General features: G+C 40.2%; 1 protein-coding gene across 1 annotated transcript in view; it reads left to right on the top strand.

The window, feature by feature from the left end:
- The window catches only part of KIAA0825 (KIAA0825 ortholog), a 100,403-nt gene that overhangs the window by 50,142 nt on the left and 33,998 nt on the right, over positions 1-16,263 (top strand). Inside the window, exons 6-10 of the mRNA XM_056849241.1 lie at positions 2,288-2,515; positions 4,154-4,419; positions 5,219-5,369; positions 11,423-11,613; positions 13,039-13,221. Of these exons, the coding sequence (XP_056705219.1) occupies positions 2,288-2,515; positions 4,154-4,419; positions 5,219-5,369; positions 11,423-11,613; positions 13,039-13,221 (1,019 nt within the window). The remainder of the gene's footprint in view (positions 1-2,287; positions 2,516-4,153; positions 4,420-5,218; positions 5,370-11,422; positions 11,614-13,038; positions 13,222-16,263) is intronic.

A 16,263-nucleotide genomic window follows, 5' to 3' on the forward strand; every position in this document is an offset into this window, starting at 1 on the left:
GATCACAAAGCTGACTCCTGAGAAATTTAATGGTCATTCTCAGTTTTGATCTGTCTCTGTACCGGAACCGAAGATCCACTTAGTGGACATCCATATGTGTAGGCATTTCCACTTGGATTTATGGTGGGTTTTTTAAAAAAAATTGTGTGGCTGTCCTCCATGCTGCATCACAAAAATGCTTTTGAAAGTCCCTTCGGTATCAAAAGGAGTTTTCTGTGTGGCATGGAGACCTGAAAGAAAGCCATCTTGTGGCATGCAGAAGCAGTTAAATCTTTGGCTCTCCGTGTTGATTGATTATGTTAAAACTCACCAAACAAGGATGGTCATAAAATCCTATTAAATCTGAGTTCACAATTGAATTCCCCCTCCCATATGAGATTTCTGAGAAGAATTCTGACCATGGTTCTGCTCCATTTTTATTTCCTGTTGTCTTCAGAGAGGACATTGGAGAAGGGGAATGAAAAAATTTTCTGTGTCATGGGTGTATGGCTTGTGAACCTACTATCCAGGTCTCGTTGGAAAGAGAATTCATGTTTTCCTTGGTATCTGCCAAGCATGTATACCTGAGGGGGGAATCTTTACGTCCCTGAATGCATAATTGTGTGACTGTGGTCCTTCTAGGGGGCAGCAGAACATCTTAAGTGTCTTCCGTGGTAGGCAGAGACTCACCCAGACTCAGTAGTGCTCATTAAGCTTTTCTTAATTACTATGAACCAAGGCTACACAGGTATCCACCCAAGCACGGTTTCCTTAACTCTCCTGCCCTGCGTCTTTAAAACCTCAGGAGGCTGAGCTGTGCTTCTGCCGTCGGTCTGGCTGTCTTTGTGTTGCCCAAGGCCATAACTCCTCCTTTAAGTTCCTCTTCCTCCCTTCTCTGTGCCTTTTCAGCCTTTCCCCCCCAGCTCACCTCCCCCCCTCAGTCTCCCCCCCTTGTTGCCTTGACATCTCCCTTTTTATCCCTGGGACTCCACCTGTGCTGCCCAAGCCTAGTGCTGCCACTCCCTTCTCTGAGCCCTGTTCATCTCTTATGCCCTCCCTTGCCTTATGGCACCCCAGCTGGGTTTGCATAGCGCTATCCAGGAATACTTGCTGCCAGCTGTGTCCTGGCCAGCCACATGGGCTTGCAAACCTCCTATCCCTGCTGCTATGCACAACATCTTCTTGGTGTGTGGGGGGCACCCCACTCCTGCTGGGGCCGTCATTCTGCTACTGCTGCTCAGGGCACCAGCTTGTCCTGGAGCAGCTGCTGCCTTTGGCCCAGTAGGCTGGGCCTCTGCTGCCACTTCTGTGCCACAGAAACGTATGCATCATCTGAAAAGCACATTCAGGTCTTCATGGAGATTTTTAAAAATGTGAAACAGAAAAAGGGATTAGTCAGTTATGGAGGATGTATGGGTTTTTTGGTGTGATATTTCATATTAGAGATTATTCCAGTTTATATTAAAGAACCTTGATGATGACCTGGTTTCATTTTTCTGATGATGTCACAAGTATGTATAGCCAGAAATGTCTATTGCTGTCTCACAAACACACACATTTATTGTGCCCTTTCTTTAAACAGCTCAGAGTGGCATTCATGGTACTCTCACAATCCATTTTATTCTCATAACAGACCTGTGAAGTAAATTAGCCTGAGAAGGTGTGACTGGCCCGAGGTTACCCAGTGAATGTTTTAGCAGGAATTCTCTAGTGATTCCTGACTTGTGGGATTTTGTGAATATGTACTCATGACACTTTAGATATCTCTTCCTTGACGTTAATGGGGAGTGATTGGAATGTATAAGGTCCTCATTCCTTAACTGTAAAGGCCAGGGGAATGTGGACATAGAAGTCTTGAAACACTTGAAAGATGCTAAGGCCTGAACTCTAGAAAAAAGTAGAACACCTATGCTGCAAAATGTACTGGACAAGAGAAGAAACAATTGTGTCATATTATATGATTTAATTACAATTGAGTGATTGTGATCACACAGATATAAGCATTGAGTAAGGCCTGAACTCTGGCAACTTTCCTAAGAGGAGGAAGTTCATAGCTGGGGGGACCTCTCTGAAGGTCATTGCTCTGTGCAAATGGCACAACAATGGTAATTGTGCAAGAACAGGGCTTATTATAACTGATGTGTTATTTCATTTTTCCAGTCATTTCGCTGGAGCCTGTGTAAGAGATGTTCCAGGTAGATTGTGCTCTGAATGTTTGAAGACCTCCTCTAGATTATCTATATAGTTTGGGATCATTCAAACAGCAGCATACACTGTTCAATTTTTGTTGTGTGCTTATATATTTCAGTCTACCATCTTAGCTTTTGGCTGGAGAAATGCATTTAAAGACCTGTCCTCTTCAGTAGCATACTGTATAACAACTGCAGTTGAAGATTTTTCCACTAAAATTCTTCAACATGAACAGAAAGAACAGTCTTCATCTTTCAACTATGTGATAAATCTTGTAAATGTACAGTGCATGAAGAAATCTTGGGGAGCTCTTCATGAGAAAGAGCAACCAAAACAAATTTTAAAGGTATGTATAAAATGTTCTGAAATTTGAGGATTTATAGAATGCCGGACCTTGAAGTACTTGCGATACCAATAATACTTCAGGACTCAAACAAACAGAATGAATAAGAAAATTTTAAAAAATTGTGCTAAATTATTGAACAGAACTTTATAGATCTCAGTCTGTAGTAAAAGAAATCAGACTTTAGAAGGTACCAGTTTTTAAAATTGCAGTAACAGCCCTAATTTATCTTCTGCAAGGAATCACCTATGAAATTTAGAAGTGCAAGACTTTTTCTTTCTCAAACACATGAGCTATATTGAGAAACTGAGGGTTGTGTACAAGCAGGCCAGTTTACCAACTTAAATGAAATGAAGAATCCATTTTGGTTGCTCATGTGACTCCATGCTTTTTGGACTATATTATACTTCAGCAGAATCAAGTGGCAGAATCAAGTGGCAAAGCTTGTACCATTTGGAGGTGGGGAATAGGCACTCAGGTATAGATGAGAAAAAATACCTTACCTTTTTTCCAGATTTTTCTAAGCCAAATACACATTAAAGAATCTCCCAACAAACCCAGTTACCCTGAACCCAAATAAGCCTGAAAAAAATCAGGTTCATTTGGGATTTCGGGATAGCTGCTGGTAAAGGTCTTCAGGCTTGTTTTTTCTCTCCTTTGAAGGTTTTGATGGTAGCAGGAGGGAGGGAGGCTGAGGCAGTTGTTTCTCTGGTACAACTGGGCATGCAAAAGTGGCCCTTTTGCTTAAGATTGTTCTGCTGGGCTTCTGTGGATTGTCCTTAGCTCTGCAAAAAAGAATTCTACTGGGATTCCTAGATTTGACATTGGTTCTGTGTTACTCTTTCCCTCTCAGTCTCAGCAGGTTTTTGGCCCTATTAGCATGTACTTAAAAAAGTTAGGATTTTTTGACCCAGTGTGCATCACCTTAACCTACATTGAACTGTTTGCCACTCACCCAGTTTGTGGAGATTCTCCTGGAGCTCTTTACAGTTGGCCTTGGTTTTCACCATGCTGAATAATTTTTGGTCATCTGCAAATTTGGCCACTACACTGCTCACCCCTAGTTTTTAGACCATTTGTAAACAAATTAAAAAGCACTGGCCCAAATATCTATCCTTGTGGGACCCCACTGCTTTCCTCCATTGAGAGAGCTGTCTATTTATTCCTAGTCAATTTTTAATCCATAAAAGGAGCATCCTCTTATCCCATGACTGCTAAGCTTATTTAAGAGTCTTTGGTGAAGTATCTTGGCAAAAGCAGTTTCAAAGTCCAAGTGTATAATGTCTACCAGGTCGCCATTATTTTGTTTACTTTCTCAAAGAATTTCAAAAGGTTGGTTAGGCAGGACTTTGTCATTTTCTGGTTTCCCTCTGGACCCTTTAAAAAAATGGTGTAACATTTGCTACTCTCCAGTCTGCTTCCCAGTTTTTAAAAATTATTTTTCTAGCAAATATTATTTACTAGTTGTATTTTCTGGGAGTTTTTGAATTGTGCCTTTACCTTTTAATGTCAGAAAATGTAATGGTTATAAAACTTTAATATGTATTTGTTCTATGACAAGTACATTATTTGTTGTGCTATGCATAAATTAAACATTTTTACCAAATAAAAAACAACTGAATGCCACATTTTCCCCCTTAGTTTTGTTCTGACATCCTGGAAGAACTTGACACATTGCTTCCACTGGCTCTGGCATGTAGAGATGACTCTCTTCAGGAAATTAGAGCCAACTTTGTAGAGGCTTCCTGCAAAGCAGCAATAGCTGTTCTGGAAAGGTTAGAGGAAAGAAGTAAAGATGTCCCTTCCAGAGCTCCACTCCAGAACTTGTATGCTGTTCTCTCCACAGCAGTGCATGTCTATCACCATTTTAAGATGTATCATGATTTAATGAAAAAGAAGAGTAAGAAGTGAGTCTCTTCCATTCCATTAGTTTATTTCACAATAAAGTGCATGTATATGAAATTATTTCATTCAGCAGTAGAACAGATTACTTAAAATCAAAACAGAACCTCAAAGAAAAGGTCCATTTATTCCTTTCTGTCTTGATTATCTCTTTGGTGTAATGTCTTTCTTGGCCTGTTACATAGTTTTCAACCTTTGTACTCTACTGGAACTGGTAATCTCAGACTCAGTGGCTGCATTTAGATGTCATGAACAAACCACGATTTGTTAGTGTTGACAACAAGCCTGGCAAAGTTTGGGCTCTCACTGTCTCCACTCATGCACACTGCTATTGAAGGCTTCCTTATTTACAACTAACTGCAATTTGTTGTGACATCCAGGGTGGATTGTTTAACAAATTGCAGTTTGTGTCTTGCTTTCCAGTTCTCAGATAGGATTAAACTACATATCACATTGTTCAGAAATCAGCATTCAAAATTGCACTTTGCAAATAGCTATTAGCTATTAGCAGCAAAATAGCTATCTGAGATAATGACAGGAGTGCCCCCCCCAAATAGTAGATTGACAGTTCTGTTTGCTTAAAGCAGAAGTGCAGTACCTATTTGTAGAGCAGCAGATGTAGATTTTCAAAGAGCCTCTGTAACAAAAACCAGATTTTAAAGTGTATGCTGGTTTGGATTCGAGAACTAAGAGGAAATGAATGATTGATACTTAATAATCCAAACCATTTGTAGAACTGTAGATTGATACCTCCTACTGCACTGACCTTAAATCTTTCTCTCTTTGATCATTCCATTTAAACAGGCCTTTATTCCTGATGCCTCTTCACCGATATCAGGAATTGATCAGTGTTCTGCAATTTCAAGTTAAAAACTACTGCCTCAGAGTTTGTGCTACAAGCATTTTACAGGATGCTGAGAGTCACTATTGGGACGACTACAAAGCTTTTTATGAGGTGTGAGGTTAACTTTTTTATCCTTCTATTTTATATAATATGTCTTACTCTTTTCTGCTTTCTGAGTAATTTGAAACATAGCTTGAGCACTATCTCAACTCAAAGTTACATTTTATGGCTGCAGTTTTTCAGCAGTTGCTAATTAATTTATTTTTGTTATTTATAGACCATCTTTCTCACAGGGAGTCAGGGCGGATTACACATAGTGAGTCAGTGTAATCACAAAAATGGGATGTTCAAATAACCAATGCATTAGGATTTTAGAAGACTGGAACTACCAGAAAAAACCTGAAGCATAGCATAGTATTCGCATGACACATTAAGCAGTACAGAAGATACATAACTAGAATCCTACTTACAATAAGCTAAACACAGCAGTATAGATCAGGGCCTCTTAAACGTTTTCCACTCACAATCCCTTTTCACCTGAGAATTTTTTGTACAACCCTGGGTATATATGTATATAAAATAGGTATACAAATCAAACATTTACTGATAATAAATCATAAAGAAATTTATTTTAAAATTTAAAAACAATTTTGCAACCCCCACATTCAGTTATGTGACCCCATATGGGGTCATGATCCACAGTTTAAGAAGCTTTGGTATAGACCACAGTTCTTAATCATTTATCCGAGCAAGCTTGTAAAACCATTTTGTACAGTGCAATCCTATTACCTTTGCAGAAAAGTCCTCTTGAATATTTCAGTTTTACATAGTTCTGGAAGGACTGGAGTGTGGGAGCCTTCCTGATCTTAGGCAGGCCATTCCTCAAGGCCAGAACCACAATGGGGAAACCACATGTACAGGCAGTTGTCAGTTTTCTCCCATTTGCAGGTTGGCACCTGCAGAAGACCCTGCTGACTTGAGTGAAGTTGTCACTGTGGAACATAGGTAGAGAGGTGGTCCCATAAATAAAAGGGTCCAAGGCCATAAAGGGCTTTGTAAGTTATAGCTATGAAAATGTATCATTGAATTCAGAGTTCTTCAGACTCACGTAGCAATGGGATAGATTGAAATTTCAGTGTTATATTTGATATAACAATATTAAGTGAATCCAGTAGCAGCTTTAAGACTACTCAGCCATTCTCAAGCTTAGGCAACTCGAGGACTCCTGTTTTGATTAAAACATTTTATAAGATCTCAAAATTCACCCCTCCACTTCTCTGTCACTGGTGCCTGCCAGGTACTGGACAGTTTCTTTTCAAAATACATGTGGTGGAATATGCATGCATTGTGAAGGCCTCCATCCCCTTATTTTCACAGAACAGTATCAACGACACAATAAAAGGAAGTTTAAGAAAAACATATATACTGTGTATACATGGCCTGCAAGCTTATGTCTCAGAGGGTCTGATACTCTAGGGCCACAAATCGAAACTCACCACTTGATAGGAAGGGGCTTAGTGCTGGAGAGAGTAAGAAATGTCTTATTGATAATGTACTCTTCTAACCAGATTAATCGGTGAGAAGGCCTGAAGTTTTTTCAGAGCTGCTCGTAGGAGTAGAATCATTGAGGTGGAAGGAACCTCCAGGGTCCTCTAGTCCCACCTCCTGCACAATGCAGGAAATTCACAACTGCCTCCCCCCCACACACCCCAAGTAACCCCTACTCCATGCCCAGAAGATAGCCAAAAAAAAAAATCCTCCAGGATCCTTGGCCAATCTGGCCTGGCGGAAAATTGCTTCCTGGCCCCAAAGTGGCGGAAAATTGCTTCCTGGCCCCAAAGTGGCATTTCTCTGGGCAAGTAAGAAAGGACCATGAGAGCCAAACACTGATGCAACCCTTCCTGCCCTTCTCATGATCTGCCTAAGTTGACAGAATCAGCTTTGCTGACAGATGGCCATCTAGCCTCTGCTTAAAAACCTCCAAAGAAGAAGAATCTACCACCTCCTTGCATCCCCTTGCATGTCCTATCACCACTTTGGGGTCAGGAAGCAATTTTTCATCCAGGCCACTTTGTCCAGTGATCCTGGAGGGTTTTTCCCCCCTTTTTTGCTATCTTCTGGGCATGGAGTTGGGGTCACTGGGTGTTTGGGGGGGGGAGGTAGTTGTGAATTTCCTGTATTATGCACGGGGTTGGACTAGATGACCCTGGTGGTCCCTTCCAACTCTATGATTCTATGATAAGCCTGTTCCACTGCTCTGCCCCTGTTCCTAGAACACTGAAATGGCTCTGTTTACTTGTAAGCTGACAAGAACAAGAAGGGCTTTCTCTCTGTTTTTACAAAGGACCCCTGGAGGTACCCCCATAGACCCTTGGGTCCCTAGATCCCAGTTTGAGAAACACTGGATCACTTAAACTAGTTTTTCCTACAAAGCATAAAGCTTCAAAGGGTGTTACCAACTCCATCAGGTACTAGTGGCTGTGTTAACTGCAAGCTGGAGTTTGATATAATATACACACTTGTACAAGAGCACCTGCATATATCCTATATCTTAATTTCAGTTTTTCTTGGAAATTGGACATAAAATACCAGAGGCCATTATTTCTGCATCTAATATTCTGTTCAATGGCTCCAAACGATTTAATTCAGCAGTTCCCAGATTGTGTGCCAGGGTAAACTGCAGTAAGAGAACTGCTAACGTGTTATGTGCAATAATTTAATTACATAATTGAAGGCTACGGTGAACTGAAGATACACACCCAGAAAAATGCCTGATGCATCTTTGAATGATTTTGTGCTGTGGCCTCACCTCCTATCAGTCAGCTTCTTCTTCAGACAAGTGATTCTGCTATTTCTCAGCACCATGTGCTTCAGCTATACAATTACACATGGTTCAGGGACTCAACAGAATGACCTGCCGATAGAGGAAATATGCCCCAGAATTGTTACTTATGCAGAATTTAGTGAATGGGTCAGGGTCAACGTCCTACTCTGAGGTAGGACAGCTGCTGGAGCCCAGGGCTTCCACCAAGGCCCACTGCCTCCTCCCCCACCATGACTGTGCCTCCCCTGCCACCTGCCTGTGCACACTTCCCATACCCGCTTGCTTGTGCATGCTCTGGCATCCTTGCTCACAGCTGCACATGCTGCCAAGTATGCGGTAGTGACAGTGCTCCTGGTGAACAAAGTTCGAGCAGTCCCAGCTGCATGCATTTCCTAGCACCACTGGGAAAAGAGCACAGTTGATAGGAGAGCTTGGAGTAGGCAGGAAAAAGATGCATAAGTAGGTGGGGGGCATATAGATGGGGGATGGGGAAATACAAGTGGGAGTCGTGGTGGGCAGAGGACAGAAACCCTGAGCATTCTGCCCCCCCCCCAAAAAAAACCCCTGGAACTGGCCCTGGAGTGGGTTCCTCTGAAGACATGTCATTCATAGTATTTTGTCCTCTAACATATTTTTACGTATGTAAGAATAAAGTGTACCTCCAGCTTTAATTCAGAAACAAAACTTACTAAATATGGGAAACAGGTTTAACTACATGTAGCCTGGTTCTTGGAATGTATCATATGTCTTCTAACATTCAGTTCTATTTTGGAGTTTGCTCATCTTGCTCAGGGTAGTAGTTTCATTTCAGCCTCTTATTGAAAGGTATCATGTGATGATCTAATTGGCTAGCTGGGAAAACTGGGAGTTGTACAAGTCTGACATCACTGTTATATGGAATAGAAATATGTGAAATTATCTTGGAACCATGGCTAAAATCCTAGATAAGCAGGAGCCCACAGTCAATGTCACTGCTGGTGTAATATTTTACAGTGTAGGTGGGCATTTGCAATTTGCACTCTAAAATAGAGGGAGTATGGGGAAGCAATTTAATACCTTGCAGTCTGCTCCCAATTGCTTAACTGTGGTTAAGTAGTTGGGAGTGTTCCAGCTGCACCAGCCCATGACAGAATATAAGAACTGCAAATCTCACCAGCTGAATGAATACTTTTTTGCTGCCCAAGTGACCCTCCTGTTGATATCTTAGAATCAAACTTTTAAAAGCATCTGCTGTAATTTTCAAAACTTGCTTTCTAATTGTCAAAAAATAAACGTGTCTGTTTGCAGACTATATTGAGTCGTTTATGTAATACTGCCCAACTCCTGTTTTCTAACATACAATTTAAATGAACGCTAACATCTGTCTTATTGTATGAAGCTTGCAAAAATAGCAGATGTGTATCTGTGTGAATACTTACAAGTAACAACAAATAGCAAACAGGAACAAATTAAAATCTCCCATGAGTACTTTTAACATGTTCACATTGTTTATTGCTAAGCTTATACTTTGAGATAATGTAATGTGAGATATTGTTAATAATAAGGAAAGGTAATATATACTGACAGGTGTGTGGAGCTTCAGATAATTTATAAACAAGTCTTACAAATAACTACATTAAAAGTACTTAAAATACAATAAATTAAATATAGAATACATAGCAGGTAGGACACACTGTATATTTAAACATATAGAAGGAAACAAAAACTTGTTATAAATGAGCTTGTTTCTAAATGCTTAAAATGTATTGAATAGTATGAATTAAAACAGATTTTTTTAATGTTTGCTAGAGCAGGTGATTTACTTATAATGCCTTTATATTATTTTACTACCATTGCTGAAAGTCTACAATAGTTAACAGTTTTATTAGCATATCATAAAACACATACACGTTAAAATACAAAACATTAATAAAGTGTCCACATATAATTATTTGATATGACAGTAATCATAGAAACATAATGTGCAGAGATCTGTATCGGTAAGGTTATTTTTTGATACTTATGCTTCATTATATTGACCCATAATAACAGAACTGTATAGTATATTACATATTAGACAGGAAATTATTATAATCTCTGGTCTCAGACTATATTTGTATGAAAAACTCTACCAAGACATTAAATTGCGCAGAGCTTAGACTGTTATTATATTTATTTCTGGTTTGTTAAAACATAATAAAGAGATATCAGTCTATTTTTAAAGAATCCTAACAATGAATAGACATTTACATATCCAGCAAGAAGTGTTGGATTACACCGCTAACACTTCTGCTGTTCTTTCAGCTATAGGTAAACAGGACAATCTCATAATCTGGCAGTTTAGGGAAGTGTATGAGCAATTTCATTAACTGGATTTTTGGGTATGAGAAAGTGCTTCTCTTTTGCTGAGGCAGGATGAAAGTTTTCAGTGATTACCAGTCTGTTGCCCAAAGCAAGGCTTATTATGATATACGTTTTACTTACTTACTACATTTATATTCTGCCTTTCTTCCACAGAACTCGGTGGGGTATACAGGGTAAAGGCACCTAGATGATTTCCTATCCAGGTACTGACCAGATTCAGACCTGATTAGCTTTAGCAAGGTTGCTATATCATGCAAATTCCCTTAAACTTTTATGGATACCATCTGCCTGTCTGCCACTACTATTCCCAGCTTCACAAGTAACATTATGCAAAACTTTTAATACAAAAATGATTATTAATTCCTTCACTGGAAATTATTGGCTCAAGCTATTCAGTAGGGATGATGGAGCATTTAGAGATGTGTTAGCTGCACAGAAATGTATTCCAGCTGCTAACAAAAGCCTAAGGCAGAACCTTGGGATAGGGGAATATTTGGTATGCATGTGAAGATCAGGTGAAGCCTTAGCCATTATGTATGTGGGCTGAGTGATGAACTGAGGGTACTAAGGAGACACAACAGGGACTTGCTTCTGTGGAAATTGCCTCACAGTTTATCACCCTTTTGTTTAGTTCATTCAATTTATACCCCGCCCTTTCCCGGCAAAGCAGTTACATTTTCACAGCAAATATATGTACTAGCAAAAAAATTGTTATTTTGGAAGTGAAATAATAAAGGTATAGGAAGACATGTTTATGATGGTTCAGATTCTTGTGGTTTGAATTTTTGAAAGAACACCAGTGTGCTAACTGAAACAGAACATGGTATGCGTGTGTCAAAAATATGTTTTACATCATGTGAGGATTCTGTTCTGGTAGTTAAAGCATCTCAAATTCTTTAGCAATTTCCTTTCAGCCTGAATGGATTAGTTTCACTGAATCCAAGCTGACGTTTCGGAAGATGTGTTTCTTTTGTTTAACATTTGGTGGTTTTGCCAGGGGGAAAGATGCTCATTCTCTGTCCAGATGTGGCATTATTTCTGCTGTGCTCTTCATCATGATCTATGGACTGTTCTATCCCCTGTGTTAGCCCAGGAGATTCTAACAGAAGTGCTAGAGGAATCTTTGGCAATTTTGGCTTGCAGATATTTTCAAGCCCAGCCCAGTTACAAAAGAACATCTCAGATAAGGTAATGATTTATTAGCACTTTGTTATTAATTTTATCTTTTGTTCTGTGTCTGAACATAAAACCATCTGGTTAAAATCCAAAGCAGAATTAAGCATGTGTGTAAACGAAGTTAATCTAGACACATATGGAACCATTGCAGACTTCTGCAAAAAAGCTTTTCTCCTGGATAATAGTGACCTCTCTTTGAGAACTATGGCATTCATATTTTGCCCAGACATGAACTTTAGCTTGTTTTTTATCCTCCTTTCCCCATCTTTACTCTGATGGAGATTTCCCTCATTAAAACTGTTAGTTTTTAACATGACATACAAAGAAGGAGACATTAAACTATACAGAAGGCAGGGGCGTAAAATCCAAATCTCAAGTTGTCATAGTCCCACTCTATACCACATTGGTCAGGCTACACCTGGAGTACTGTGTGCAGTTCTGGAGGTCTCACTTCAAAAAGGATGTGGACATAATGGAGCGGATGCAGAGGAAAGCGACGAAGATGGTTGGGCCTAGAGACCAAGCCCTATGAGGAAAGGCTGAGGGACTTGGGAATGGCTAACAATGGGTAGCCGTGTGAGTCTGTCTGTAGCAGTAGAAAAGAGCAAGAGTCCAGTAGCACCTTAAGGACTAACAAAATTTCTGGCAGGGTATGAGCTTTCATAAGTCACAGCTCACTTCTTCAGACTTAGGAATGGTTAGTCTGGAAAGGAAGAGGTTGAGGGGGAACATGATGGCTCTCTTTAAGTATTTGAAAAATGGTCACTTAGAGGAGAGCAGGGAGCTGTTCCAGTTGGCAGCAGAGGATAGGACTCACAATAATGGGTATAAATTATGGGTGGAAAGGTACCAGCTGGACATTAGGAATTTTTTTTTTTTTTACAGTAAGAGTAGTTCAGCAGTGGAATCAGCTGCCTAGAGAGGTGGTGAGCTCCTCCTCTCTTGGCAGTCTGCAAGCAGCGGCTGGACAAACAGTTGTCAGGGATGCACTAGGCTGATCCTGCATTGAGCAGGGGTTTGGACGAATGGCCTAAATGGCCTCTTCCAACTCTTATGATTCTATGGTTCACCTGTAGAAGTGGTGTTTGTGGAACAATATTAGAAGAGTTTTTAGAATTTTAACAGAAAAAGAAGTCAACTGCAAGGCTGAAGCTGAGCAAATTAATTTGTCCAGTTTCACACACCTTCAATACGTTGGTACAAAATGTACTATTGAGGGTCACAGAACGACTGAGAACTGTGTGGAATATGTGCCACAGTGCTTTCATTTTTCATTAATTATCCCTTGGGATTCTATTGAGTTTCAAGAAAACAGAAAGAGGGGTTTTTGTTCGTTTTAGACTAAAGACCCTCCCTGCATTATTGCAAATGACATTACGTTGTGGCTTGTAGTGTATCTTCTAATGGCTTTTGGGATTCTTCTTTTGTCTTATACAGAATAGATTGTACAGCAATTCTGATGACCTGTGAAAACATGTTGTGGTCAGTCTGTGGCTCCGTGCGTGAACTCTTGAGCCCACATCAAGACAAAGATCCTCACATTTATAAAATATACAAGCATTGCAATGATCTTCTTATAGCAGCTGTCATTTTAACTGCCCCACTGAAAAATCTGTATGAGTAAGTGTGAATTTAATATTTTTAAATACAAAAACATTTTCACCGTATACTAGGAGTATTGACTGCTCATCCATCCACATGTGGTGGCTCTATCCTGTTTATGAAGGCAGCAGCAGTTTATTGGGTAAGACATTTTTAAAGGTGCTTTTACTGTTTTGTTTGTATTTTGTAAACTGCCTTTAGATCTGTTATGTTTAGAGAAACTGAACAAATTAAAGCAACTAGTTTTTCACAATTTTACTGAGGGATTTATACGTAATTTTACTTCAGCTTGGAGGGAGTCATCTTCACATAAGATTTTATTATAAAATTCAGGGTATACCTATAGAAAGTGTACAATGCATTATTAAAATTAACTGGTATTCTGTATCGTTTTTCTGATAACTTCAAGTTCCACCAGATAATTAACATCAACTTAACTAAATAAACATACAACACTCCAGCAGCAATAAATATATAGTCATTGGCATATCGATTAGCTTAAATGACTTAATAGCAATAAGCCTAAATTGCCCACATGAACAATACATTCTTACGATAGTCTACCGCTGTCTACCAGAAATACAGACCATATAAGACCATCTATAAAGAACAACCTTTGAATCCTAACATATAGTAAGGCAATAATAAATCAACAACCCTTGCCAAAAAGTGGTATAAGACAAACAAACCGTCCAAACCTTTATAAAACTAGAAGCAGAGTCCTATCAGTACATATAGTAGGTCTATAAAATATCATTAAAATACAATAAACCATCCGATACCCAACAGGACATTGGGCTAAATACAATTCACCTTATAAGGGAGTAGAATAAAAATACAAACAAGGTCCCACAAAAATTGTCAAAAATATACTAAGGCCCGTACTAAAGGCTGCTCACCTAGCTCTTATGGAATCAGAATTCTTACTGAGGCGGGTGAGATGTGCTCGCAGCTTGGGTCACCAGCATAGCTAGCAGCCATCTGTATAATAGAACTGCAATCAAGTTGAATCATCCCCCACCTTGCTGGGTTCCTCTCACTGGTCATATCCCCATTGGGCATTCCTCACTTAGGCTAGGCAGATGCTACAGGACCATGTGCATTTTTTCTAATTTTTATGATTTCCTCTTTGCTTTGCTCTGGTACCAGACTTGGGCTTTAGAATTTTCAACAACCTTTGTTCAGAAGTGTATGGAAGAAGCAATTGGAAGCCAAAGAACCCAGTAATAATCAGTGTGGCAAAAGATATCTGTTTGTCGGAAATTCTTGGTTCTTATCACTTGTGCTGAGAGCATGTAACAAGGTGATATCTCTACCAATCTGGCGGGCTGGCATCAAAGGTGAAAAAATGCTCAATTGTGGCTGCCGATAGGCCAGCTGCCTAGGGCCTTAAATAAAGTTGGTTGGAAAGATCATGGCTTACATTAATAGAACTGAAAGTTATAGAACAGAAACAATATTGAAACCCATCCTGATCCACTTTCTCCAGGAATGGATGCACTTGGCGAGCTACCCTAAGCTTTTAAAATGTGCTGCTGGCTAACTGCACACCAGGACAATGATGCATCCCAAGGAACTCCCAGATTGCAAGCTTGATCTTTCAGCGAGACTACAGCACCATTCAGAATGTACCAGTAGCTTCATATCTAGATGTCAGATAGGGCTTCTGACAACTCCGTTCCCAAAAAAGAGGGTTTCCCCGCAAACAAGATGGAGTTCTCCGTGCACTCCTCCCCCCCCCGTTTTGCACACGAGCTCCGGCTAGGGATTTACAATTGTATTGGGACCCGCCCGTGTAAATCTCCGATCTGATATCGGGTCCCGCGCACAAAGCCGAGAGCTCGGCCATCTCCTCCACTGATTGCTCATAATTGTTTCTGTTTCAGTTTTACTTAAGTCGTTACCGGCAGAAAACGACTACATTGTCTCTTTGTTCCTGTAACCCTATTGTATCAGTCCTATATATGTATCCACACTCCCCCAGTCATGTATTCTGGCCTTGCTCGTCTCCTTACTGAAATCACTGACTTTCGGAATAAATCCTTGAATCACTGCTCCGTCTGGATTTGAGTGCTATTGCCTGAAACGCCATGCATTTGCTGAAGCCTGACACTAGAGCACTTATCCTTTATGGTTTTTACAGATTTTCAGGATGTTTGTTCACATCCAGCCTCTAAATGATTTTAGACACTGGATCAGAGTTTCCAGCTTGCTGGGGAGGGCGGGTTATAAGTCTAATAAATAAATAAACTCACTGGAATTGAAATGGTACACACTTCAGTCTCCATATGACCTCTCCCAGTGGTTCCATATAGATGTTGTTAAACACCATGGGAGACAAGATGGAGCCCTATAGTACCTATAGGTCAATGGCCATGGGCCACAGCAGCACTCTTTCAGACCACCTTCTAGGATCTGCCCTCCAAGGAAGACTGGAGCCACTGTAAAACGGTACCCTTCTAGCCAACTAAAAAGAATGCCATGGTTGATTGTATTGAAAGTCACAGAAAGATCCAGGAAAACCAGCATGGGCATAATCCCCTTGTTAACTGCCTAGCACAGATAATCACTCAGAGGACCCAAGGAGCTGTGGGAACCCTACGAAGGTCAGAAGAAAAAATAGAAAGGTAGGTCAGCTCTCTCGTCCAGAAACACCTGGAGTTGAGAACCCAACTCTTCTCCAACTATTTGCCAAATTAAAAACCTGCCAGCGTTTATTAAATCGGGATAAAAGCCTTGCCACAGCTTTCTTTGAAAATGGAGGCACTGATCTTTCCATTAGTGAGGCAGATCCTCCCAGGGAGACTTCACAAGCCAGTGTCGTCATTTATCAAGTGGACAGGTGGTGGGTCTCGCATCTCTAAGGATTCTGTCTCGTTCTCTCACTGCTTTAACTGAAAATATTGCTATGAACATGTCAAGTGGAAGCCGCAAGTTAGTGTTAATCACATCTGTATCTGTATGATCAGTTTTATCTGTAAAGTGTTTTCAAGTTGGTCACTGTGAGGGATCAACTCTTTCTTCCTGTGTACCTCTCGAAATAACATTGCTGAATGGCGC

This window comes from Euleptes europaea, chromosome 4 (genome assembly GCF_029931775.1).
Source record: "Euleptes europaea isolate rEulEur1 chromosome 4, rEulEur1.hap1, whole genome shotgun sequence".
In the NCBI taxonomy this organism is placed as follows: domain Eukaryota; kingdom Metazoa; phylum Chordata; class Lepidosauria; order Squamata; family Sphaerodactylidae; genus Euleptes; species Euleptes europaea.